The sequence below is a fragment of the Theobroma cacao genome, chromosome 9 (genome assembly GCF_000208745.1).
Source record: "Theobroma cacao cultivar B97-61/B2 chromosome 9, Criollo_cocoa_genome_V2, whole genome shotgun sequence".
In the NCBI taxonomy this organism is placed as follows: Eukaryota; Viridiplantae; Streptophyta; class Magnoliopsida; order Malvales; family Malvaceae; genus Theobroma; species Theobroma cacao.
The window spans coordinates 31,228,052-31,254,722 of record NC_030858.1 but is presented as its reverse complement, the minus strand read 5'-3'; the positions used below and the strand labels follow the sequence as shown (position 1 = coordinate 31,254,722).

Sequence of the window (26,671 nt, the reverse complement as noted above, 5' to 3'; positions counted from 1 at the left end):
CTTATGGTAAGGTCTCATAATTATTCTACTAACTATGATTGTAAGAATTTCATCCTAACCTAATTGTGACCTAAAACAAAATTTTATTTTTATTATATTTTATGTATTTTCATTAATATCCAAAACAAAATAAATAAATAAAAAACATAAACATAAATAAAAAAATAAAGTAACATGAAAGTTCAAGTCCACACCTGAATTAAATATACGGAAATGGGCTTGGTCAAATGTAGCCTGCAATCAACTATCCAAGGATCCAAACGAAATGGGTTTAGACAACCAACCAATCCAACAACCCAAAGAAGTAAGCCTGGTAAATGGGCTGCTACTAGTTACAAGAAACAAGCCCGGTCATGATTGGCAGGCATTAGTCAACTAACCCAAAGTCCAAACGCACCGTTTTACTACTGCGTAAAACGACGTCGTTTCACCAGGATAGAAAATACTATCTTAAGAAATCCTAGGCCGCTTTTTCTCATCTTTGTCTCTCTTTAGTGCTAATGTTTTCCCCCTCTCTCTAAAAACCTCTCCTTTTTTCCTTTTTCCAGATTCTGATTGCCGAAATATCGTCGATTGTTACACCATTTGTCTTCGGTCGCCGTTCGCCGGTGCCAGAACCTCACCAAATTTGACCCACAGAACCAAGCCACTCTTCCCTTTAATTGGAATCACTTTCTTGAAAACAACCTCAAAATTCCTAGATCTAAATTTGAAGATTTCATAACCCATAAACCTTCGAAGATTTCATAACCCATAAACCCAAAAACAATCTTTTTTTGTTTTCTATTGTGTGATTTTTTCTTGTTCCTTGTCTCTATTGCTGCGTTTTTTTTGGAGTTTATATGGGTGTTTTCTTAGAATCTCGATTTAATTGCAAATCTTTGATTTTCTTTTTCTTGATTTTATTCGATTTCATGGAACGATTTCTCGGTATAAAACATTCTGATTTGTGGAAGGATTTTAGGGATTTCGTTGATCTTTTTTTCTTTTTCGATTGATCTTTTTTCCTTTTAATCTTCCTTTCCTTTTTTTGTTTTTTTTTTCCAATTTTTCTGATTTTGATTTACTTTCTTTTTTTGTTTTGTTTGATCTTTGTTTGAGTTCTTTGTCTTATTTTTTATTGTTTGTGGGCTTGCTAGCCCAACACCATTTAGGTTATGAACCCATTTGGGTTATAAACCCATCATTCCTAAGACCTAAAAATCAAATAAAAAAAATTAAAAATAAACCAAAAATAAAATGAAATGAAATTAAACTTATTAAAAAGTTAAATAAATAAGATTAAGTCTCGAATAAATATAGTGTCTATAGTTGTCTTTTTTTGTATATTTCTTAAAATCAAGAATTATGTAAAGATATATAGACAATCATATTTGTTAGTTATAGTTGTAAAAGAATTGAAAACTCTTTCAACGAGCCTCCATAACTTAAAAGGAAATGATAATTCCTCTACCAAAGTTTTAAAACTTTTTACAACTCTTTCATCGAGGTTCTAAAACTTTTTAATCTCCTTCATTAAGGCTCCAAATTTAAAAATAAAATAAAAACTCCTTCATCGAGACTTCAAACTTTAAAAGGAAATGGAAATTCCTTCATCAAGGCTTTAAAACTTTCTATAACTCTTCCATCGAAGCTCTGAAACTTTTTAATTTCCTCCACTGAGACTGTAAATTTAAAAATGAAATAAAAACTCCCCCGTCAATGCTGCAAACTTTAAAAAGAAATGAGAATTGCTCCACCAAGACTTTGAAACTTTGTACAACTCCTTCATCGAGGCTCCAAAACTTTTTAATCTCCTCCATTAAGACTTCAAATTTAAAAATGAAATAAAAACGCCTCCATCTAGGCTTCAAACTTTAAAGGGAAATTAGAGTTCCTCCACCAAGGTTTTAAAACTTTTTACAACTCCTTCATTGAGGCTCTTGAAACTTTCTAATCTCCTCCACCAAGACTCTAAATTCCTCCACCGAAGCTTTAATATCTTAAGAATTCTTCCACCGAGGTTTTAAAATCTTAAGAATTCCTCCACCGAGGTTTTGATATCTTAAGAATTTTTTGATTGAGGTTCCAATATCTTAAAAATTCGTCCACCGAGGTTCCAATATCTAAAAAATTCCTCCATTAAGGTTCCAATATCTTAAGAATCTCTCTACTGAGGATCCAACATCTTAAGAATCCGTCCACTGAGGATCCAATATTTTAAGATCTCCTCCAACAAGGTTCCAATACTTTTTTAAAAAGAAATAACTTTCTGAATGCATATGATGCAAATTGCTATCATGATATGCCAATACTTAACTTCTAGGATGATGTCTTGCATCCATGTTTAGGGACTTTCAAAGATTTTAAAATTTCACGATTTTCTACCTCGTCATTTCCTTGAAATTTTAATCTTGTACCATTTGATTAGCTAACTCTCCTTATAACAACTCATCTATTTTTAACACATATGTTCCACTTAACGAGTTTAGAAATTCCGAAAATCTTTTGAGTTCAATTTGAACCTTTTTTATCATCCTTAGATTCCATCCGAAGTAATGTGAGTGTTTTTCCATATTTGTTATGATTCATTTATTCATTATCATTTAAAATTTCATGACAAATATGATGTACAACGTATTTTCTTGGTTCGTGAAAAGTAAAGAAATAACAAAATGAAGACATTATGATTTTCAATCAGTGTAATGGGGAAAAAGTCAAAATTTCAAAAAGGGATACAATATCCAAGTAATGAACATTTGAACAATTATGAACAAACTAAATCCAAAAAACCTTCGAAGCAAAAACTTTTGTTGATCGGTTGATGTACTTGGTTCCTTTTGAAAATTTCCAATTGGCCCTTGCCTTGTCATGTTTTGACATCTGTGCATCATCTTGCCCCTTAACTATATATTTTTGTACTCAGGTTGCCTTTTCAAGTTTTCAACATGTGCCCATCTTTTGGGTTCAAATTGCCTTTTCGAGTTTTCACCGTGAACTTTTTTTTTGAAATTCAAATTGCCTTTTTGGGTTTTCACATTGAACTCTCTTTTTTTTCTTTTTTTTTTTTTTTTGAATTCAAACTGCCTTTTTGGGTTTCCACCTTGAACTCTTTTTTATATATTTTCTTTTCTTTCTTTATTTAGGCACAGTATTTCTTGACTACATCAAGATTTACTAGATTTGGCAAATCATCCCCATCCATTTTTGCTAGGATCAATGCACCATCTAAAAAAGTCTTCTTTACCACATATGGGCCTTACCAATTTCGGTGACCACTTTCCTTGAAGAGCATGTTGGATAGGGAGAATTTTCTTCAAAACTAATTCTTTTTCTTTGAAGCACCGAGAGCAAATTTTCTTGTCATGTGCTCGTGCCATTCTCTGTTGATACAATTGGCCATGACAAAGTACCGTATGTCTTTTCTCCTCAATCAAATTTAATTACGCGTAATGAGCATGCACATATTCTCCCTCTTCCAATTCAACCTCTTTCAAAATTCTCTAAAAAGGAATCTAGACTTCAATAGGTATTACTGCTTTCATCCCATACATTAAAGAAATGGGGTAGTTCTTATAGACGTGCGTACAAATGTTTGGTAAGCATGCAATGCAAATAATAACTTCTCATGTCGATCCTTGTACACTTCACTCATTTTTACCATAATTTTCTTGATATTCTTATTGGCTGCCTTTACTGCTTTATTCATGTTTGGGCGATGCAATGTAGAATTATGATGCTTGATTTTACATCGAGCACAAACTTCAACCATCATTCTGTTATTGAGATTGTATGCATTATTTGAGATAATCTTTTCTAGGAGTTCATATCGACAAATCAATATTTTCTAGATCAACTTGCAAACAACCATTTGTTTCATATTAGCATAAGAAATTGCTTCTACCCATTTTGTAAAGTAATCAATAACCACTAAGATAAATTGATGTCCATTTGAAGCTTTGGGAGTGATAGGCCCGATTACATCCATTCTCCAATAAAGAAAGGCCATGGAGGTGCTAAGACATGTAAAGGGGCTAGAGGGACATGAATCTTATCTGCGAAATTAGTACAATTAGTTTCCATTGTCAACTAACAATAGCCAGCCTTCATGATTTGCCTAGCCATCATATGTCCACTTGCATGTGTTCCACAATCACCTTCATGAATTTCGTCAATGTTTTTTTTAGCTTCAACAAAGCTCACACATCTTAACAATGTTTGATCTCGACTTCTTTTGCACAAGATTTCACCATTGAGGAAAAAAACTCATAGCCCATCTCTTGATGATCCTTTTGTCATTCTCAAAAGCTTTTTTAGGGTATTGTCGGTATTTGACATACTATAAGATATCATAATACCTAGGTTTTCCATCAATCTCCTCATCTACACTGGAACAGTGTGTAAGCGACTCTTGTAAACTTATCTTGATAGGCTCAACCTCAACTTTCGTCCCTACTTTGAACATTGCTGTCAATGTTGCTAAAGCATCAAGGATATGATTTTCATCTCGATGAAGGTGATTAAAGTGTATGTTATCAAACTTTTTAATCAATTCTGTTATATATTTATGATATAAGATCAACTTTAAGTTTTTTGTTTCCCATTTTCCTCGTAATTGATAATGATCAAGGTAGAATCTCTACACACTTCGAGTTCATCAATTTTTCTTTCAATTGTTGCTTGAAGGCCACGACACACCCTCATACTTTGTGACATTATTAGTGCAAGGGAAACCCAATCTTGTAGTAGCAGGGTAGTACTTCCCATTTGATGAAATCAAAATTACCCTAATACTATGCCTCAAAGCATTTGAAACTTTATCAAAAAACATTTTCCAAACTTTGTTTTTTGTTAATTTTTCTTTCCTAGTGGAATACAACCATTAAATCTTCATCTGGGAATTCAAACTTCATGGGTTCATAATCGTCTACAACCCTGTCTGCAAGAAACTCATCTATCTTTCCTGACAAAGAAGGTTTCTCAAAGATATGCTTAATTAGATCCAATTTTGCCATAAGCCAAGTAGTAGAATATAGCATATACTACTTAAGTTTGTGAGTTATCTAAGTTAATGCACAGCACATTTTTTCTATTGACGAGTACTTAGATTCATACTTTGTGAATTTTTTACTTAAGTAGTAATGACATGTTCTTTTTTCCCATTTTCACCATGTTGTCCTAACACACAACCCATATATTTTTTGAACATCGTCACATATAGAATAAGCGGGTTTTCTTAAAACTAGAGGTACGAATATTGGTGGTTTTGAAAGAGATTTCTTAATCTTTGCAAATGCATTTTGGCACTCTTCCTTCCATTCACCTTGGATTTTGCTTTCAAAGAAATTTGAAAATAAGGTCACATTTAGTAGTTAATTGGGATACGAAACAAGCGATATAATTCAAATGCCCTAATAAGCCCCTTACCTCTTTTTCGCATTTGAGGGGGAGGCAAATTTTGGATTGCTCGTATTTTATCTAGATCCATCTTAATTCCTTTTTCGCTAATGACAAAGCCCAACAATTTACATGAAGTAGCACCGACAGTGCATTTAGCTAAATTTAATTTGAGCTAGAATTTTCTCAATCTCTCAAATAACTTTTTGAGATTGGCTATATGATCTTTTAGTCTACAAGACTTGACAATCATATTATCTGTATACACCTCAATTTCTTTATGCATCATGTCATGAAAAATAGTCACCATAGCTCTTTAATAAATAGTTTTAGAGTTTTTCCAGCCAAAAGGCATTACTTTATGGCAAAATTTGCCCCATATTGTCACAAATGTAGTCTTTTCCATGTTTTCTAAATTCATTTTGATCTGATTGTATCTTGAAAACCCATCCATAAATGAAAATAGGGAATGCTTGGTTGTGTTATCAACAAGAGTAACAATATTCAAATCTTGGTAATCTACACATATTTGAACTTTTCCATTTTTTTAAGAACTAAGACTATGTTGGCCACCCAATCTGGATACGTAGTCACCTCTAAGAATCCTACATCAAATTGCTTTTTTACTTCCTCTTTGATTTTTAATAATATTTTCAGTTTCATTCGTCTTAATTTCTATTTAATCAGTTTACACTTCATCTTCAAAGGTAACTTATGCACCATGATATCCATACTCAACTCTGGCATATCTTGATAAGACCATACAAACACATCTACATATTCATGAAACAATTTGATCAATCCTTGTCTTTCAGAAAGAAAAAGACTTATGCCAATTTTAACTTCCTTTTTATTTTCCTCACTCTCGAAATTAATCGCTTCTATAGGATCATGAAGAGGTTCTATTTGTTTTTCTTGTTACTTAATCAGTCTCAATAATTCAAGGGATAAAAGATAATCATCAACATTCTTTCGTTATCAAGTTTGCCAACATATATATTCTTTCTCAAATCAAATCTAAGATCGTTATCATCATTATTCTCATATCTGTTACTTAGAAACTTAGAAATAAATGAAATCGAAGCGATATAGGAATATGGAAGCCAGAAAATGGCAACTTAAGTTGAAAATGTGTGAAAGCAAAGACATGAAAATCAATAGGCGTAAAAAAATTATGAGCATGCACCATATGTGTCCTTTTTATCAAATAATATTGAATAAAGCCCATAATACATAAAAGAAATTCTCCATAAGCTCTTAGGCATAAGCATTAAAGGATTTAATTTATTACTTTGTAGAAGACATGAAGATGATAGATAGCTTCACGCTCGTCCATTTATCAAACTTCAAACTAAAGGGTCCTATGTGTATATCAACGATGCTTCCTTTAATTGATCTTCTTCCACAGCATTCATTGCAACTTCGTACTCATGATACCTCACTTTTTGTAGATTTGGATGAATGTACCCCTTGAATGAAAAGTCTTATAAAGGTATGGAAAATATATCTTAACATCTGTTATTCCATTCCTTTGAGGCGAGCCATTCTCTTCTTTTTCTTTTTGGACATTATCTCAAATCTTTCCTTCCTTATAGGTTCATACCCAAGGCCAAATATTTCTTTACTCTTAACCATCGATAAAGGTCTTTTGATTCCTTGCAACCCTTTTCCCAAACCGAACCCTACGCGACATCCTCTTTCAACAATTTGCTTGATGATCATTTTAGAAGCTTTTGATAAGCGTGAAGTGGGTATTTTAGACCCTTCACTCATAAATAGCATTGATGAATTCGAAAAACCTAAAGGAGCATTCAATTACCTCTTTGATAGCTTCCATATATTAAGTAGTAGAAGATTAAGTAACAAATATATCTTTTTCTCCACAAACACATATAAACTTTTCATCTACTATAAACTTGACTTTTGATGAAGAGATGATGGCACAACCCTTACCATATGGATCCATAGATGCCTTAATAAAAAATTATAAGATGGTGTAATGTCCATGACCTAGAAATTGATGGCAAAAGTTCGAGGTCCAATTTGTATTGGTATCTCGACATCATCTGAAATAATAACTTTTCATATTTAAACTTTTGAGCTATAGTGTTTTTTAATTTTTATATGTCATTTTACCAAGAGACATAACCATTCACATGAAAACCTACTTATAATCTAATAGTCATATTATGTCACTTTATGTGACATAACCTTTGAGCTAAGATAACTTTTCATTATGTGACATAATTTTTTATTTTGAAAATACACCAACAGATCTTGTCTTGAGACCTAGCGTGGTACAAATGACAAACAAGCTACCTAGGAGTTTTCGATAGTCGAGCTATTTTTTAACGTTTTTTTGTACCATAAACATGGATCAGAGTGTGCTTCTGTCATGATGATTGGATAATTGCATATTTATTTTGAATGTCTATGAATGAATGATGCATAAATGAATATGTTTCAAGGTATTCATCACATAACACGTATTGGTAAGAAAAAGGTTCCTTTATTAATCTCAAAGATTGTTTACATCCATTTCCATCTTAGTACAATCTAAATAAAATGACCAATTTGTCGATATTGGTCATATGTCTTATCGAAAAAGTCTATCATGTATTACCCATATGTTTCCATTGGGCAGACTTTCTTTTTAAAGATTTCCACCTTATAGCCATATCTCTTGCCATAAAAACTGCATTGGTGATTTATCTAGCAAAATGCTCCACTTATGCTTGTTTTTCCAAAATTCACATCGTCACACCTCATTTGTATTCCTTATTCTTGCATATTCTTAAAGCGAATGGCATTCCTTCTTAACTAAGTCATACTCCCTCAAAAGTGCTTGAATGGTCTGCTCGAGTTGCTCACGCTTTCCTCGAAATACTTGATTAACTCCTTATTGGATCTATAGCTTATGTGCCAAACCATTAATAGAATCTTGGAGAACATCTTTCTGTTCCTCTATTACTTCACATTTTGCTTGCAATTGTTCATTTTCATTTTATAACACATTAAGCTTAACAGTTACTGATTCAAAGATGCTACTTAGTCCATCAAACATGTCTTTCCATGCCTCTATCTCCATATGCAGTTTTTTTATCTTCTTTTTATTTTCCTTGGCTTCACCTATTAAATTTTCCACTTTTCTCTTGAGTTCTTCGTTCTTGATTTTTAATTTATTCTCCTTGACCTCAAATTGTAAATTGATGACAGGAACATCTCAATATTTCAAATAAGATGAACAAATATAATTAGATTGGGGAAGCAACATGATGTTTTTGATTCTCCGTGCATGCCATATCAAATATTTTGGTGTAACCTTATCACTGAATCTTCCTAGTTTTATTTTACGAGCTTGTTTCAATGGCTTAGCAATCTTCTTAACTTTTTTTTACGTCCTTGGCTCATCATAAGAAAACTTAATTTGATCAAGCTTATGAGTTATTGAGACAAATTGTTCACATCCCATTTGTGGGGCATAACTAATTGCCCCCCATCAAAGCTCCACAATTTAAAAGGAAATGAGAACTCCTCCATCAAGGCTTTAAAACTTTTTACAACTCCTCCAACAAGGCCTCAAAACTTTTCAATCTCTTCTATCGAGGCTTCAAATTTAAAAATGAAATGAAAACTCATTCATCAAGGCTTCAAACTTTAAAAGGAAATGAAAATTCCTCTACCAAGGCTTTATAACTTTTTACAACTCTTTCACCAAGGTTATGAAACTTTTTAATCTCCTACATTGAGACTCCAAATTTAAAAATAAAATAAAAACTCCTCCTTCAAGGCTTCAAACTTTAAAAGGAAATGACAATTCCTCCATTAAGGCTTTAAAACTTTTTACAACTTCTCCATTAAGACTCCAAATAAAAAGTGAAATAAAAACTCCTTCATCGAAGCTTTAAACTTTAAAAGGAAATGAGAATTCTTCCATCGAGTCTTTAAAACTTTTTATAACTTTTCCACCAAGGCTTCAAAACTTTTTAATCTCCTCCACCGAGACTCTAAATTCCTCCATTGAAACTTCAATATCTTAAGAATTCCTCCATCGAGGTTTTGATATCTTAAAAATTCCTCCACCGAAGTTCAAATATCTTAAGAATTCCTCTACCGAGATTTAAATATCTTAAGAATTCATCCAACGTTTAACCATACAACAAAATGTCATCCAAGTATATGACCATAAACTTGTCCTAATAATCATGAAAACTTGATTCATCAATGTGCAAAATGTGGCAAGAACATTGGTTAGTCTAAAAGGCATAACAAGAAATTTAAATGCATCATACTGTGTTAAGCATGTGGTTTTTGGTTCATCTCCATCAATAACTCTTACTTGATGGTATCCAGACCGAAGATCTAATTTGGAGAAATACTTTGCTTGACTCAATTGGTCGAAGAGGTTTACTATAAGAGGAATGGGATTTTGTTCTTTACTGTGACTTTGTTCAGAGCTCAATAATCCACACATAACCGCAAACTCCCATCTTGCTTTCTAAAACAGTATTGGGCCCCAAAAAGTGCTTTTGAGAGTCTGATGAATCCAGCTTGTATCAAGTCATCTAATTATTTTCTCAACTCGACTAGTTCTAAAGGAGCCATCTTATACGACCCTTTTACAGAAGATTAACTCTTGAGATTAATTTTATCTCATGATTAACTACTCGTTGAGGTGGTAGCACCCTTGGTAGCTGTTCTAGCATCATATCCTTAAATTTTTTCAATATCAACTTCACTCCTATAGATATCGGGTCCGTACTATCTCCGCTTTTGTGGATGAGCATAGCCGTATAATAAGGTTATCCCCTTGTAATCTCTTTTTTAATTGGATGGCTAATATTATCTTCTTTCCACTCCTAGGTATGATTGTAATAAGTATTACAAATGGTTTTTTCCTAAAAATATAGCTAGTAGTGGAAAATAGAATAGCTTATTCTTTTGTCATAAAGTCTAAGCCAAGAACAACATGGAAATCATCTATAGCGGCAATCGTGAAGTTTACACCTTTTCCTAAGAATTGATCTTAGTCTTCACGTCTTTAGAGTTCCTTATAATAGTTGAAGCTTATGAGTAGACTACTTTTATTTGCTTGACATCTTTCTCAACTTTGAAACTATACTTTTTGGCCTCTCTCGGAGTGATGAAGGTGACTAAGGCCCCCATGTCGAGTATAGCTTTTGTCATTTTGTCATTCAACACTACATCCACATACATAAGACCCCATTAAGGCTTCTTCTTCATCTTGTCTAGTTGAGTTTGAAGGGCATTAAGGAAACAAATTGAACCCATTCATATCGACTCCTCATTGATTTTTGCATCTAAGAGACAGGGTTAAGTTATCTCGAGATTAGATGTACATATCGCATTGAAAGCTATTTGATGTGGGCACTCAATTACCTGATGAGGTTCATTACATAGAAAACAAGATATAGGGAATCATGGTTGGAAGCCCTACATCCTATTTGTTCCTAGTTGGGGCATGTCTCTAGTGAATGGTCTACTTCTTGCTCTCTCACTTAGGGGTTTACTAACTTTAACAAATTTGCCCCATTATTGAAGCTAGAGCTATTATTCCTTGATGGAAAGTTCTTTATTTTGTTTAAGCTGTCACTGTAATCAGTAAGGCGTTCAGTAGTTACCATCATTGAAGTCACGTCTTGCACCTTTCTTCGTTATATCTCTATTCTAGCCCATGGGTTTAAACCTTCGAGGAAATAGAACAACTTGTCATTTTCGATCATATCCTTAATTTATAGCATCAAGGTAGAGAAGTTCCTCATAAACTCTTACAAGGATCCTATTTGCACTGACTCTCATAGCTTTTGTCGAGCCATATACTCCATATTTTTAGAGAAAAAGTAATTCTTTAGTTCTCGCTTAAGGTCAACCCAAGTGTTGATAGTGCGTTTGCTATTGATAAATTTTGAACGCCACCATAACTTAGCATCTCCAACAAGTTACATCGTGGCCATTGCCACCATTCTTCTGCTGACTTTGTGTGACAATTCGGAAGTACTATTCTATATCAAAGAGGAAATTCTCTAACTCTTTCATGTCTCTAGCCTCTTCGTAACATTTGGGCTCTAGCACTTTAGCTTTTTCCCTCTATCTCTTGAGTTTACATTAAGATTACCTGCAGCAATAACCAAAATATTTATCTGAGCTTTCAATTCTCTAAACTCGCCTTGGAAAGTGTTCAACGCATCCTTAGTTTTATCATTCAGGATATTTATCATATCAGTTAGTTCTCGATAAACTGTTTTAATTTCACTTATTCGCTCAAGCAAGACCATCTAAGTCTTTACCGCGGCCATCGCAGCCTTTAGCTACTCAATTCTCTGATGGTTCTTTAGAGCACTTCACATGTTCATCATGTTTCCTTTTTCACTTAGCATGTCTCATTCGTACTCTGATACCAATTGTCATGGACTATGCCTCTTGGCTCAAATAGCTTGTGCGACACTTAAGTGGACGCTTCAACACAAGCCAATCAAAAACTCAATTATATCTGAGCAAACACAGATTCTAATCACCTAGTTTAAAAAAGAAATAACAAAATCATAAGGTATAACGAATGTCATATACGCAACCATTAGTTCCAAGTAAATGAAAAATATTTTATTAATATTGAAAAATGGAGTATAAAGGGACTTAGAGTATAAACGTGCCATCGTTGGGTAGTAAGGGCAGCCCGAAATGGTTAACCATAAATATACCTTAACCAATGAGGTAGACTAATAATTAGCCGACTGCTCAACCCCTATAAAAAGCTAATGAGTTTTTATATCTATGCCATCAAGAACCATTACAATGCGTGAAATAATGGCACTCTTTCCCTTAAAGGCTTTCCTCCTAAAAACTTAATAAGCTTTTACAAGTACGTTACCAAGTGACATTACATTGTTTGAAATGGGGAAGTTTCCCTTTAAGGCAACTTAGTCTTTTAGATGGTTTTACCTTGTTATGGCCCTATACAAAGGTTGGCTCATGACACTTGGCAACCACAAGAACATGTTAGTGCTTCTTCTCAACAACATTATTCTATTGTAATGTCTCCACACAAGATGACTAATGAATAATACCATCTTTGCATAAAAATCAGATAGGTTAAACTCTCCTTGATTATTGTCCTAATACATTTTATAGAAGTTGAAAATTGATTTTTAGCAAAGTTATAAAAAGAAGATAATATGATTGATACATCTAACTTATTTCTCATTAAGAAAATCTAGGTAAAATGTGTAAAATCATCAACCAAATGAAGAAAATAACATTGACCTTTTATAATAGGAATTGCATAAGGTCCCCATACATATGCATGTAGAATTTCAAAAGCAAAAGTTGTGTTTTTGATATGAACAGGAGAAAGAGTTTCTTCATTAATTTTTGCATAGGGACAAACTTAACAAATTAAGTCTTTTGAATAATCAATTGCAAGACACTGCTTATAAATAATACCTATTCTACTTAAAGGTATGTGGCTTAAACTAAAATGCCACAAATCAAATAGTTTATACATTGGTTTGCAACATTAACAGGAGACTTAAATGGAAATTTTACAAGCTTATCAAAACTATATTTAGAGAGATATTGTTCATCTTAATAATCTTGTAAGAAGTATAATCTTAAGGAAACCTTAGCAACCCCAGTCACATTCTATGAGAAGAGATCTTAAACAACACAAATTTTACCAATGAAAAAGACATAAGTTCCTTGACGAGAGGTAAGTTTATTTACTGATATAAAGTTTAACTGAAATGAAAAAACATATAATACATTTTTTAAAGTCAATAAAGAAGTCAACTTAACTGTTCCTATGTGTGTCATAGTAGATTTAGCATTGTTAGGTAGTTGAACATTAGATTTGACAATTTGTGTTTTCATGTCTTAAACATGTCAGACACGATTAAGCATGAAATACGCTAAGGTTAAACATGAACAAGACACAAATACTATTCACATCTTAAATCTACAACACGTACATGTATACATTTAATAACCATGTAACATGACATGACATGATTAACACGTTTGTTAAACGTGTCAATATATGACACGATATGATTAACAACACGATTAACACGTTTAATACAATTAAATAAAAATTTTTATAATTAAACATAATTTTTTATTTAAATTTAAAATCAATAATTATAAAAATAATAATAACAAAACAAAATAATATAACATCAAATATAACAAAACAAAAGTTCAAAATTAGGGTTTGGGTATGGCATAATTACATTATTATCTTTACAAAATTTAAAAAACTTATTAAAATAATTATTTAAAAAATTATTTAAGTAAGGTTAAAATAGTTTTTGATTATTAATTTTTAACAAATTAATAAACGTGTCATATTATATATATATATATTATATATATAATATTAATTTTATGTTTCGATCGATTCAGTTCAAAAATATTAAGAATGACAACCAACTAAATAAACTAATTGAATCAAATTTTTTAAACTAATAGACTTAATGGACCACTTGGACCGAATCATTTTACTCAAATTATATTTGGTTCGGATAAATCATTGTTTTGGTCCAATTTTGCTCATCCCTACAGTTACTGTTTCATTTATGATGTGGTTAATTAGCCTAGCAGTGTATGAAGTAGTTAAAAATTTAAAACCAAGGACGCAGAAAGAAAAGGTATCAACTATACTGCCATATCGCTTAAAGCTACTTCACATGATAAGGCTGCAGTTTTGGATGTACAAGCACAACGCGAAACAAGATAGAGATTAGAGAAGCAGTTGCGGTTGCCTGCCTCTCATTCTCATAATTTGTGTAAGATGATTTGAGCACCATATTGAGGTTGAAGTGTTACAGCAGCATATGGGGCGTGGGTATAGCTTGGTGAAAGCTCAAATGAGAAATTCTGCAAGATTTGGGCCAAGGCTAATTTAGATTCAAGCATCGCAAAGTTTTGACCAACGCATATTCTTGGGCCCCAGCCAAAAGGGAAGTAGGATATTCTATCCTTGGTTGGCTTCAAAATCCCTTCTGAAAATCTTTCTGGCTTGAACTCCGTTGCATCTTCTCCCCATTGTTCTGTATCCCTATGAACGAGGTGCAATGGTATAAACAGCTGCACCCCTGCTGGAAGACACAAATTTCCCAGCTTGGTCTCTCTGTATGTCCGTCGAATGAGGGATGTTGAGGGGTATAGTCTCAGAACTTCAAGTAGGATCATGTTTACCTTGTAAAAAAGTTTTAATTAAAAAAAATTAGAAATCAATCTCAATCAAACAACACAAGAAAAGCGACACTGCACTTACTATCTTCAAGCGATTCAAGTCATCGTATGCTGGTTTATTCCTCCCAAAAACTTGCAATACTTCTTCCCTGGCTCGCTCCTGCCAATCAGTATGCATGCTCAACACAATCATGGTCCACGTCAGCAAATTGGCTGTGGTTTCCTGACCAGCAAAGTAAAACAACTTGCACTCTTCTATCACATCCTCGGTGGTCATCCTGGAATTCGAATGCTTCTTCTCTTGTAGCTCATCGAGATTAGACTTCAATAGCAAGCCCAACAAATCGTCTTTGTGATCTCCTGATCCTATGACCTTCTCTCTTTTTTCTATTATACCTGTCAATAAGGATCCAACTTCTTTGTGGATGTGCCTCATCCTTTTGTTTACTTTGGTTGGCAGAAACCTAATTCAGAATGAATTTTTGAAATGGAATGAGCCATGTAAGTGATACTATTAACGATGAGGAGATTGTATTTTTAGGTTGTTTAAAATTTTGGGTGACAATTAATATTAACCCTCTTTATAAAAATTTTAAAAAATGTTGTATATAATGTGAAATATCAGGTTAGTTAAGTTGAAGGTATCTTAGACACATAAATATAATATCACAACATTAATTTTATTTATTATAAATTGAACATCATTAGTCTTGAAATTTAACATACTATTCGAGTAGATATTGTTTTGTTTATTAGTTGTTTGTTGATAGACTTGTTGTTTTTAGGTATAAAATTTATGTAAACATCCGTTGTGTTCAAAGTCATTGTCATTAAATTTTAGAATTATTATATCTTAAATACACAAAACAGCTAGAGTTGCCAAGCAAATGCTTAATTAATCGTGAAGATAGCGAGTGAAACAGAAGGTGATAATGAATGAGGAAATGGCATTGGATAAATGTACCTTAGCCATGGGAAATTGATGCTCATCTGAGATTGTAAAAAGAGGCGCCCCTGCTCCTTTTGGAGTAGGAATATCAACCTCCCTTCTTCGAAATTGCTTCCGAAAGCTGCTCTGGATATGACATCCCCAGTTAAGTTTTGAAATTCGACAGACATATCCACTTCACAAGATCCCATGAAGTTTACCAATTTGCTCCACTTTTCAATCAATTCTTCGGTACAAACCACAAATGCAGGCAACATATGCTAACAAAATCACCCAAAGGATAAAATAAGTTGCCAACAATAATGGAAAAGATGCTACACAAGAAGCTAAAGAAGAAGAAATAACAAAGCAATGACTGAAAAAGATAACCTTCAACTTCTCTATGCGGAAGGCCGGATTAACGATTTTCCTGTGTTTGGCCCATTTATCTCCGTTATAGCTCGCAAGGCCAGTCACGAACAGCTGAGTGAATGAATTTATATATGGCTTAGGGAAGTCACCAGAATTGTTGTTCAGAATCTCTTTTATTAAGTTTGGCTCCATGATTGCCACACGGGGAGTTGTTCCATACCAAATAACAAACGATTTTTCTGCATGGTTTTCACATATACATTGAGGCTTGTCAGTTGCATATCCTTTAAGACAATTGACAGTCTCAAACGGGAAGATGACAGGGTATATTGTTTGAATCTCATCAAAGTACAGGGCAGACCTCCCTCTTTTGACAATTGATAGTCTACATGCTTTCTTTTTCTTCTTTATTTTCTTGGTGAAATATGCTAAGCAAAAGGTTAGATGGCTGGCTAAACATCACCCCTGAAACAGTAATGTAATGAACTTGTAGTATAAGAAAAGTTCATTTCTACGCTGAATCAATTTAAAATATATCATACTGCTAATATATAGCAGCAGTTTTATATATATTTTGATGCGTGCTGGTTTGAAATTCTAGCTTGGACACTAATCCCACCTCACATGTCCCAAAGTCAAATAACCATCCTGATTTTCGAGGCTGTGCCGGTTTCGATTGCAATGATCCATACGATTATTATTATTATTATTATTATTATTATATGAAACCATAACAACTGAAAAGGCAGACCCCGGAATGCAAAAGTTGAAAACATAAGGAAAAACAAGACCGCAAGTTATTGAAATCAGCAAACATTAGCGTGGGGAAACAAGTATAACATACTGTAAGTCGTGACCAGATCATGAAGCAAAGGATTGAGACGAGGCAAGATGTCGTGCGGCTGCTCGAGAGGTTTCGACCCTTTTTCCTTTGCTAACTTGATCATCTCCTTGGTGTTCCCGTGAATCAACTTGTACGGATGTCCATGGATGCCCTGTTTCCATAGCTGCTTCTCTATCGTTTTCGGTCTCCACCATATCACATAGAGCAGTTTCAGACCGCAGGCTATGGCCACAACAGAGAGAAGTGTAATCAACACTGCCATGATCACAACTTTTTGTCTTTGTTTTTCTTTTGTTGGGGATGGGAGTATGGGAATTGGGAAAGTAGGAAGGGTAGTTAAGTCCTTATATGGCTTTTGCTGAAGCAGTTTGAGGGTAATTACCAGAAGAAATATATCCCACAAAAACCGTGAAAGCTAGGTCGATCATCGTACAATAGCAAGGAGTTCACTTGTCCCATCGATCAATAAAAAAATTGGAGTAANATGATATTGGAATTATTTTTAATAGATAAGGATATTTTTGAAATAAAAAAATTCTCTTGAAAAAGAGACGTGTTTTTTTTATAAAAAAAAAAGAAGAGAAAACTCCTCTTTAAAGCTTTTCTTGAATTTTTTTAAAATTTTTTTCTATAAAAAATTATTTTTTAAAATTTCTATTAGACCTAACTTTTAGTTTTTAAAATAGATAAATTGAAAAAAATATTCTGACGAAACAAACACTAAATATTGAATACGTGTTCATTTTTCTCTATTTACACGCTTCACAAGTATCATCACTTAAGTAAGCACATGAGAGGCACGTCCTGTCTTCTTTCTTTAACCATCATTTTTCTCTATTTAGGGTCCTTTTAGTTAGTAAAAAATGACTTACTGGAGGAAAATTTATTCTATGTAAAATGTTTTATAGAAAAATTTAATGTTTTCAGTTGTTTGAATAAATTGTTGAAAATATTTTTTATTGTTTGGATCATTTTATGAAAAAAATTTTCATAATGGTGTAGTTATTTAGATATTAAAATAATAAATAGGAGTTGATTGCAAAACAATATTGATATTTGATTTTCACTAATTTGAGATCAAAATTAAGAATGAAAATGAAAATGGACAAAATCAATAATGATATTTTTTAAAGCATTTAACCACATATCTGTAATGAAAATAAACTCTAATTTTTTTAAAAAATTTCATCTTATCACTTTTTTATCATAACTATAAAAATATAAATATTCATCAATTGTAAGATATTCAAAACCTATATTTATAAATATGTGTTCATTAATGATGATCATTAAAATATTTTTTATTATAATTATTAATAAGATTTAAACCAATTAGAAATGTGTGTTCATCAAATGATGATCATTGAAATATGTTTTATTATAATTATTAGTAAGATTTACTCTATATAAATAAAAAATTTAATTGTATTGAATGGTTTTATTAAAATAATATTTTTTTAATTTTAATAATGTTGTATAATTTAAATAGTAATATTTTAAATTAATTATTTTAAAGTTAAAGATTAATATTTTTTATTTTTAATATTTTAAATTAAATATTAATATTCATTAAACTTATATTCATAAATTTAGTATAAAAGTATTTTTATTATTTTCTGAAAAATATTTTACGCCTTTCACTTAGATTTTTTGGAAAATGCCTCGCACTTTAGCTCATCCTTATCACTTAGGTTTAACTGAAAATTATATCATTAATTTCGCTTATAAGGTTTTGTTATCATTAATATTAATGTAAAATGTGATGAAGTCAAAATAAATATATAGGTTAATACAGTACCTTCTATGAAATTTAACGAGTTCAACAAGACTAGTTTCCTTCAATATCATTTGCCAATCCTTCCTTTTCTTCAGCCGAAGCTCTCATTTTCAAAAGAAGTGAGAAGGTGTAAGGAGGGTCCATCATCTTCTCTGCACTTGCACCACCTTCAACGGCTATGGCCTCAAACTCACGCATCGAATTTAAAGCCACCACGATTGTCTTCATTTGGATATAAGCCATTTCCTTTCCCCAAACACATCCTGTGCCCACAATGAAACACCGAAATCTAAACTGATTAACGGCTATGGCAACAGGCCTCTTTGGCCCATTGTAGAGGAAAGATCACACCATCGAATCCACTCTGTACATACGGAGGCATGTTCACGTGAGTTTTGATGCATGCTGTACATAACATCCACAGCTTCTCAAATCTCTAGTTGCTTGACAGTGCTCAACTTTTACCTTACTGAACAACTCAATAACATCAGTAGATGCCAAGTGTTCCCAGAGCGTCCTGAAATTGGACTCAGAAACAGAAAACTCCTCATGATACTAGTCACTTGCAAACATTAAGTTGCCTGCAGTGCTTGATTTTTTGTTCAATTTTCAGTTTTATAAAACACCTTGGTCCGTGCTAGATTCGAAAGCTGCCGTCACATTATCCTTCTCCATGTAACTGTTAAGACTTGATAGACAATCATATATGATCTTTGCTTGTGGGTGTGAATTATCTTCTACAAAGAAAGGTTGGATCCTCTGGTCAACCTCAATCCAGCTACAACCAGGGTTCTTTCTCAGCCCTAGTTGTCTCATCTTTAATCTCACTTTGCGTACCTTGTTCCACTTCTTGGCAGAAGCATACATATTTGACAAAATAACATAGGTTGATGAATCATCAGGATCTTTCTCAATAAGCAATTCTGCAATTTTCTCCCCCAACTCCAAACACTTGTGCAAATGGCATGCGGAAAATAGAGTGCTTAGCAACCCAACATCCTCTCTAGTCTTCGGGGTACTTTGGACAAACTCATAAGCTTCATGTAATCTTCCGGCACGTCCAAGAAGATCAATCAAGCATGAATAGTGTTCAAGTTGAGGCTCAATACTATGCTCATTGGTCAGTTGATTGAAATAATAGCAACCTTCATCAACCAATCCTCCATGGCTACATGCACATAAAACTGCAAGAAAAGTAACTCCATCTGGTTTTGTATTAGATTGCTGCATTTCACCAAAAAGTTCCAAAGCATCTAGAGCTTGACCATGAGATCCATAAGCAGTGATCATAGAAGTCCAAGACACGAGATCCCTCTCTGGTAACTCACAGAAAATTTTATATGCTTCATCTACAGCACCACATTTTGCGTACATGTCTAGGAGAGCCCCCATGACTACTTCATTTCTTTCCAATTTGTTCTCAATTATAGAATTATGAATCTCCTTTCCGTTTTCTAAGGCTGCCAACTGTGAACAAGCTGCTAAGACACTAGTAAATGTTACTGCATCTGGATTTACACCAGCTTTCATCATGTTTTCATAGATGCCAAGAGCGTCAAAAAATTTTCCAATAGAGACATATCCGGAGATCATAATATTCCAAGAGACTAAATCTGTTTTTAGCATCATCTTAAAGATGTTTTCAGCTGAATTAACATTTTCACATTTGAAGTATAGATCAATAAGGGAGTTGTTAACAAAAATATCAGCTTCTACCATGTTTCTTATCATATAACCATGTATAAATTTTCCATACTGAAGTTGGGCTGATCTTGAACAAGCCATCAATATGCTACTTAAACTAGTCAGAGAGGGTTTAATCCCTTCCATATTCATCCTCTTAAAGAGTTCCATGCATGATTGGCTATTACCTACTGAACTGTAACCTGCAATCATGGAATTCCAAGTAACCACACCCTTTTCTGGAATTTGCTCAAAAACCTCCCTAGCCATCTCAATACAACCACATTTCCCATACATGTCAACAAGAGAAGAGCCAAGAAAACCATCCAACACATGCCCGTGTTTGACCAATTCTCCATGAATCGCCCTCCCTTTTTCCAGGTCCATAAGCCTTGCACAAGCTGAGAAAATAACTGTTAGTGTCACTGAATTAGGCGCAAACCCAGCATCCCTCATCTTCCCAAATAATTCCAATGTTTTTTCAGCTTTCCCATCTTGATAATAACAGGAAATAACAGTGTTCCAGCAGGCAACGTCTCTATCAGGCATTTCATCAAACACGAGCGTAGCCTGTTCAAACATTTTGCAATTTGCATACATGCTTACAAGAGAGCTTGCAACAACAACATCATATAAAAATCCAGCTTTCATCAAATGGGTATGGATCATTTTCCCATAATCAACACTTCCCAACCCACCACAAGCCTTTAGCACACTTGGATAGGTGAAACTGTTAGGCTTTAAATAAGGATATTCCCATAACCTCTCGAAGAGATCAAGAGCTTCAACGAACAGGAAGCTCTTAGTGTAAGCAGCCATGAGGCCATTCCACAAAGAAATGTCTAATGGGTAGTCAATGGTCTTAAAAACACGGAATGCGGAGTCATGTAAATGGCAAGAGAAGTAGAAGCTGATGAGGTTTTTGCAAAAGGCGATGTTGTTCTGGAAGCCGAAAGTGATTATTTTCTGGTGAAGGAGCTTACCCTTTACCAATGACTTAGAACTAATGCAGGTTTTCAAAAGGGACAACAGTTTTGCGGTGTCCATTCAAAAGGGTGCCTGGATTAATCATTGAAAATAAGACAAGACTGCTTTATCTGAGCTGTTGTGTTTCCGTGGAAGAGGGAGACACAGCAAGATATTCTAAAGTCTAACCGATGATATGAATAGAAATCGATCTTTAAAATTAAAAAATGCACATAACAAAGAGGCAAGCCAACAACAGCGGCAATTTTGGAGGGGGAGGAAAAGTGGGAAACAAATGAAATTGCCATTGATCTTGGTATTTTCTTAATTTGAGAAGCTCTAAATTTTTTTTTTTATAAACATAATTAATTTGAAAGAATCAATGACAAAAATAATGATTTTCGCTTAATTGTCAAAGTCATAATATCACATTTACTTCCTATAATTTAGGAAAATGTCTAATTTCATACATATTAAAAAAAAAAGCCTGATGTTGTACTTGAATTTTTATTTTATCTATCTATATGTTTTAAAGATTGATTTTGTTAAAAAAAATTGGATGATGTTTCAACAAGTCAATCAAAATGCACCACATGACTAATAAATATCATGTCACTCTTTGATCCATGACTTGCGGTATAACTTCATTCATGAAAAAAATTAATTTATTAAAATAAAAACGAAAATTTGAAAAAGAAAATTAAAATAGAGACTATGAAATTTTAAAAAAAATTATTTTTTGAAAGATAAAAATAGAAATTTTTTAACTTTTTTTTTTTTTCACTTTCCATTTCCTTCTCTCTTCTCCTTCCGGTCCCTTCCTCGATCTCCTTGTTTTCGGCCATTAATTGACCACTAATACCAGAGGAGGGAGGTGGGCTAGGAGGGGCCGCCGTCATTCAAAGTTTCAAAAGTTTACAATATTTTTTTTGTTTTTAATATTAATGTTTTAATTTTTGTTTTTTAAAAGTTTATAATTTACTTTTTAATATTAAATTTTTTTATTTTTATCCCCCAAACTTGAAATCTTAATTCCGTTGCTGACTTAAAGCTTACTTGTGAGGGTGAAGAGATAATATTGACATTTTATAGTTTTAAAATGGTACGCAATTGTATGATAGGTGCAATACGCGCATCAAGCTTTCTGTGTTTTTGGTCAAGTTATTAGAGGTTGATGCGTGATTGACCAAAATAAAAAGGTTGATACTTATCAAACTTTCATAATTCATTCATAAAATGCCAGGCAATTGTGATTCATTGTTATTAACTTTGTATAAAGTGGCAAGTCGTCGTCATCCCTTTTCTTCTTTCAATTTTGTTATATTAAAACTCGTCGAGATCAATTATAACAAGCATTAAAAAGTTAAAAAATTAAAAAATAATAATAAAAAATTTCATAATTGAAAAAAAAAAATTTAATCTTGTTTTTCAGACAAAAAAATCATATATCAACTAATTAATAAATACTCAAATGCAATAATAACAAATTTTTAATATATATATATAGCAGACATGATATAAATGAGTTTCTGGTGAGCCCTTTTTCTAGCAGCTTGACCAGGGTATGATGACTTTTCGACTTTAGTTTTATTTCGGGACTTTAGTCAAGGAGTAGTTATATATATATATAGCAGACATGATATAAATGAGTTTCTGGTGAGCCCTTTTTCTAGCAGCTTGACCAGGGTATGATGATTTTTCGACTTTAGTTTTATTTCCAGACTTTAGTCAAGGAGTAGTTAAGGATGCACTGAACGTAGCCATATTAGTTTGACAATAAACTGTATGTTAGTAGAATATAGAAAATTCCAGTCTGACTGTCATCGAGCGTGGACTGGTTTGATATACATAGAAGATATAGTAATTAAAGAACAAAGCAAGCCTAGCATACAAGTTCAGCACGCATTACATCCCAATTCCATGGGGCTTTCTTTATTATCCCACTGTCTCTACACGCTTATGCTTCTGTCACAGTTTCATCATCCTTCTCAGGCCCAACAAGAGTACCTAAATAATTTACAGCTTGACTGCAGTGGCAAAACTGTTTCTATATCCAAAGGCTACTTTTGTAACGGGATTCAGAGGTCCTGCGCCTCCTTTCTCACCTTCCGTCCCCAGCCTCCTTTTGACTCTCCTGAAAGCATTGCCTCCCTGCTGGGCTCCAACGCCTCCTACATTGCCTCCATCAACAACGTCTCTGTCACCCACAATTTTTCTCCTGACAAGATTGTTGTAGTCCCGACCACTTGTTCTTGTTGGGGCAGTTTGTTCCAGCACATCGCCCCTTACACGATCCGTCCAGGGGATACGTATTTCACCATAGCCAATGATACTTACCAAGGCCTGACCACTTGCAAGGCTCTGGATGGTCAAAATTATTACGGTTATGAGAATCTTATGGTGGGTGAACAGCTAACGGTTCCACTGCGATGTGCTTGTCCTAGCCAAAACCAGACAGCTGATGGCGTGGCTTTTTTGCTGACTTACCTTGTGACATGGGGTGATACTCTATCCTCCATTGGAGAATTATTTGGGGTTGATGCACAAAGCATAGCTGCGGCAAACAATGTGTCAGCGGAAGATCTCATCTACCCTTTTACGCCTTTGTTGATTCCAATGAAAAGTGAAAGCTGCAGTAAAAATCCTGGAAGTTTGCTCTGCAGCTGTCCAAACGGCCGATATGCATATGAGTTGGAAGATGGCCATAACTGTGCAGCGCAGGATAAGAGGCAAGAGGGTTTCTCACTCAAATTGGTAACCATTTTAGGTCAGTCTTTTTCTACACATATAAAATTGTGCTGGCCAAAGTTTAGACGGCCTTTTTTTATAAAGTTCATATATTTTTAACTTATATTAATCCGTAACTTTCATAAAATTTTAATTAAAATAAATTCATTTATGCATATTCAAAAAAAAATCATTCAATTAATGGTATACATACTAGTTTTTTTTTTTATTGAAAGAAAATTTTGAATCAAATGTCTAAGTGCATCGATGACATGTATTTGAATATTGAAAAGAATTTATCATAATTTTTAATTGAAATATATTTCATGTAAAAATCATTAAAATTGATAAATTCTTTTAGAAAATTTTTTATATTATAATCTCCTCTAAACCCGTTTTGATTGGATTGGAGTTGTAACGAAAAGTATTTTTGACATAAGGATTTTTCAATAGCTATTATCAGAATTTAATTTTTTTAAAAATAATTAAAAATTGAGTTTCTCTCTTTGCATGTTAGCATACACCATTAAATGGTATTTTAAAATTCTAATTTTTAAGTTAGTTATTTAATTAATCATTTATTTATTTGCTTAAACTAGGAAAATTCTAATCAAATTTAACTATCCAAAAAATCTAGAATTTTACTAATTTTTAAAAATTTATAAAAAACTAGGATTTTGCTATTACTAAACAATGTTCATCTTGGCCAAAAAAAATAAAAAAACCTTTGCCGCTATTATAAATAAATAAATAATGCTTCAATCTAAAATTCATAGCATTGTATGTATTAGAAAATATATATATACTCACTTGCTAATTTAGTTAAATGAGTACAACAATATTGAATTAATTAGCAACAAGAACTTTTTAATTAAATTATCTAACCATAAAAAGCATAATTAAGGGTTTTTTTTTTTTTTCTCTTCCTTGCTTCGCTTCAGGTGTTAGTATTGGTACGGGGTTTCTTTGTCTAGCACTTATTGGTTACAACATGTATTTACGACTACGAAAAAGAAAGGACAGAATCCGTAGAGAGAAATTCTTTAAGCAGAACGGAGGCTTGTTGTTAAACCAAGGACTGTCATGTTTCGGGGGTGGAGAAAAATCAAAAATATTTGCTGCCGAGGAGCTTCAGAAAGCGACGGACAACTTCAACCAGAGCAGGATTCTGGGACAGGGAGGCTTTGGGACGGTTTACAAAGGAATGTTACATGATGGTAGAATCGTTGCTATTAAAAGGTCTAAAGTAATAGACAAGTCCCAGATCCAGCAGTTTATAAATGAAGTTGTCATTCTTTCCCAAATCAATCATCGGAACATCGTCAAGTTACTGGGTTGTTGTTTAGAGACTGAGTTTCCTATTCTAGTGTACGAGTTCATACCAAATGGCACCCTTTTTCACCATATTCATGAACAAGACAACGAGTCCTCGCTTTCCTGGGAAAATCGTTTGAGAATTGCCTGTGAAGTGGCCGAAGCGGTAGCCTACATGCATTCTGCAGCTTCGATTCCCATCTTTCATCGTGATATTAAATCTTCCAACATCCTCCTGGACGATAAATATAATGCCAAAGTGTCTGATTTCGGGACTTCAAAACCAATTCCTGATGATAAAACTCACTTGACCACGCTCGTACAAGGAACATTTGGATATTTGGATCCAGAATACTTCCAGTCAAGCCAATTCACAGAGAAAAGTGATGTTTATAGCTTTGGGGTTGTGCTTATTGAGCTCCTGACAGGGGAGAAACCAGTCTCTTTTGCCCGAGCTGAGGAAGAAAGAAACCTCGTCGCATACTTCATCGCATCGACAAAAGAGAACAAGTTGCTACAGATTTTAGACGACCAAATCGCTAAAGAAGCTACCAAAGAGGATATTTATGCTGTTGCATGCCTTGCAATTAGATGCTTGAGATTGAATAGCAAGAAGAGGCCTACAATGAAGGAGGTGTCAATGGCGCTTGAAGGTTTGAGACAGTCACATAGATGCCTAGATATCCATGAACAAGCCCAATTAATAAGTGATGAAATATCAGAGCATACTGTTATCGAAGTTGAAGAAGAATCTATCTTCTCTCTAGATTTGGATTCTGCTGACATGGAATGACTATATTGTTATGTGCGTGAAATGCATGAACTTTGATGATGTGCTTAAATAGGGAAAGGATGTTTATTCTTAGAATTTTTGTCTTTATGTCTGAGAATAAGGTAGGAAAGGGCTAAGTAGAAGAAAATTTGAAAAAGAATTTTTATCTTACAAAGTGAATTGTCAAAATTATATACATAGCAAAAAGAAACATTTACTCAAAAATAGATTTTAATTCATATAATTAGTAATAATATTGAGAAAAATTTTAATGTATATAATAAATAACAGTTACTCAAAAAAGTTTTAATATAGTGACACTTACTAAGATCTCATTATGTGGCCATTAAAGTAGTGAGCATTTTTAAGCATGATCACTAATGGTGTAATGAGATTTGTTCTTGAGTAAAAAGGAGAAACATAAAAGGTAATAGAGAAAAGTAATTGCACTTCAAGAAAATATTAAGAGAAAATCTCCTAGTTATCTCCATATCTAAACTACCAAAGTAAGCTTTCCAAAACATTTCAAAATGAAATTAGCCTCTAAATCCTACCACTTATTCTAAGTTACTTTCACTACTATTCATGTGATATAATTTGTTCAGTTTATTCTCATTACTTTCTGTATAACATTATACTTACGCTTTAAAAAAAATAATATATTAATAATCAAAATCAAATATCTACAATATGCCATTCTAG

General features: G+C 33.3%; 3 protein-coding genes across 3 annotated transcripts; 1 reads left to right on the top strand and 2 right to left on the bottom strand.

The window, feature by feature from the left end:
- Positions 14,028–17,158, bottom strand: LOC18608763 (cytochrome P450 CYP72A219). Its single transcript, XM_007043614.2, has 5 exons — positions 16,731–17,158; positions 15,905–16,125; positions 15,551–15,795; positions 14,669–15,050; positions 14,028–14,589 (listed from the first exon to the last, which is right to left on the bottom strand). The coding sequence occupies exons 1-5, from the start codon at positions 16,990–16,992 to the stop codon at positions 14,167–14,169; spliced, it is 1,533 nt and encodes a 510-aa protein (XP_007043676.2). The 5' UTR covers positions 16,993–17,158; the 3' UTR covers positions 14,028–14,166.
- LOC18590002 (pentatricopeptide repeat-containing protein At5g27110) lies at positions 18,453–21,392 on the bottom strand. Its single transcript, XM_007015255.2, has one exon. The coding sequence runs from the start codon at positions 21,235–21,237 to the stop codon at positions 19,123–19,125; it is 2,115 nt and encodes a 704-aa protein (XP_007015317.2). The 5' UTR covers positions 21,238–21,392; the 3' UTR covers positions 18,453–19,122.
- On the top strand, positions 22,994–26,077 carry LOC18590001 (wall-associated receptor kinase-like 22). Its single transcript, XM_007015254.2, has 2 exons — positions 22,994–23,923; positions 24,825–26,077. The coding sequence occupies exons 1-2, from the start codon at positions 23,077–23,079 to the stop codon at positions 25,988–25,990; spliced, it is 2,013 nt and encodes a 670-aa protein (XP_007015316.2). The 5' UTR covers positions 22,994–23,076; the 3' UTR covers positions 25,991–26,077.

Bases quoted from the DNA above. Each gene is read 5' to 3' on its own strand.
- LOC18590002 (XM_007015255.2), bottom strand. From the start codon at position 21,237: ATGGACACCGCAAAACTGTTGTCCCTTTTGAAAACCTGCATTAGTTCT.
- LOC18590001 (XM_007015254.2), top strand. From the start codon at position 23,077: ATGGGGCTTTCTTTATTATCCCACTGTCTCTACACGCTTATGCTTCTG. The intron at 23,924-24,824 runs GTCAGTCTTTTT...GCTTCGCTTCAG, and splicing joins CAAATTGGTAACCATTTTAG to GTGTTAGTATTGGTACGGGG.
- LOC18608763 (XM_007043614.2), bottom strand. From the start codon at position 16,992: ATGGCAGTGTTGATTACACTTCTCTCTGTTGTGGCCATAGCCTGCGGT. The intron at 16,126-16,730 runs GTATGTTATACT...AAAACCATGCAG, and splicing joins TGATCTGGTCACGACTTACA to AAAAATCGTTTGTTATTTGG. The intron at 15,796-15,904 runs GTTATCTTTTTC...TGATTTTGTTAG, and splicing joins TCCGCATAGAGAAGTTGAAG to CATATGTTGCCTGCATTTGT.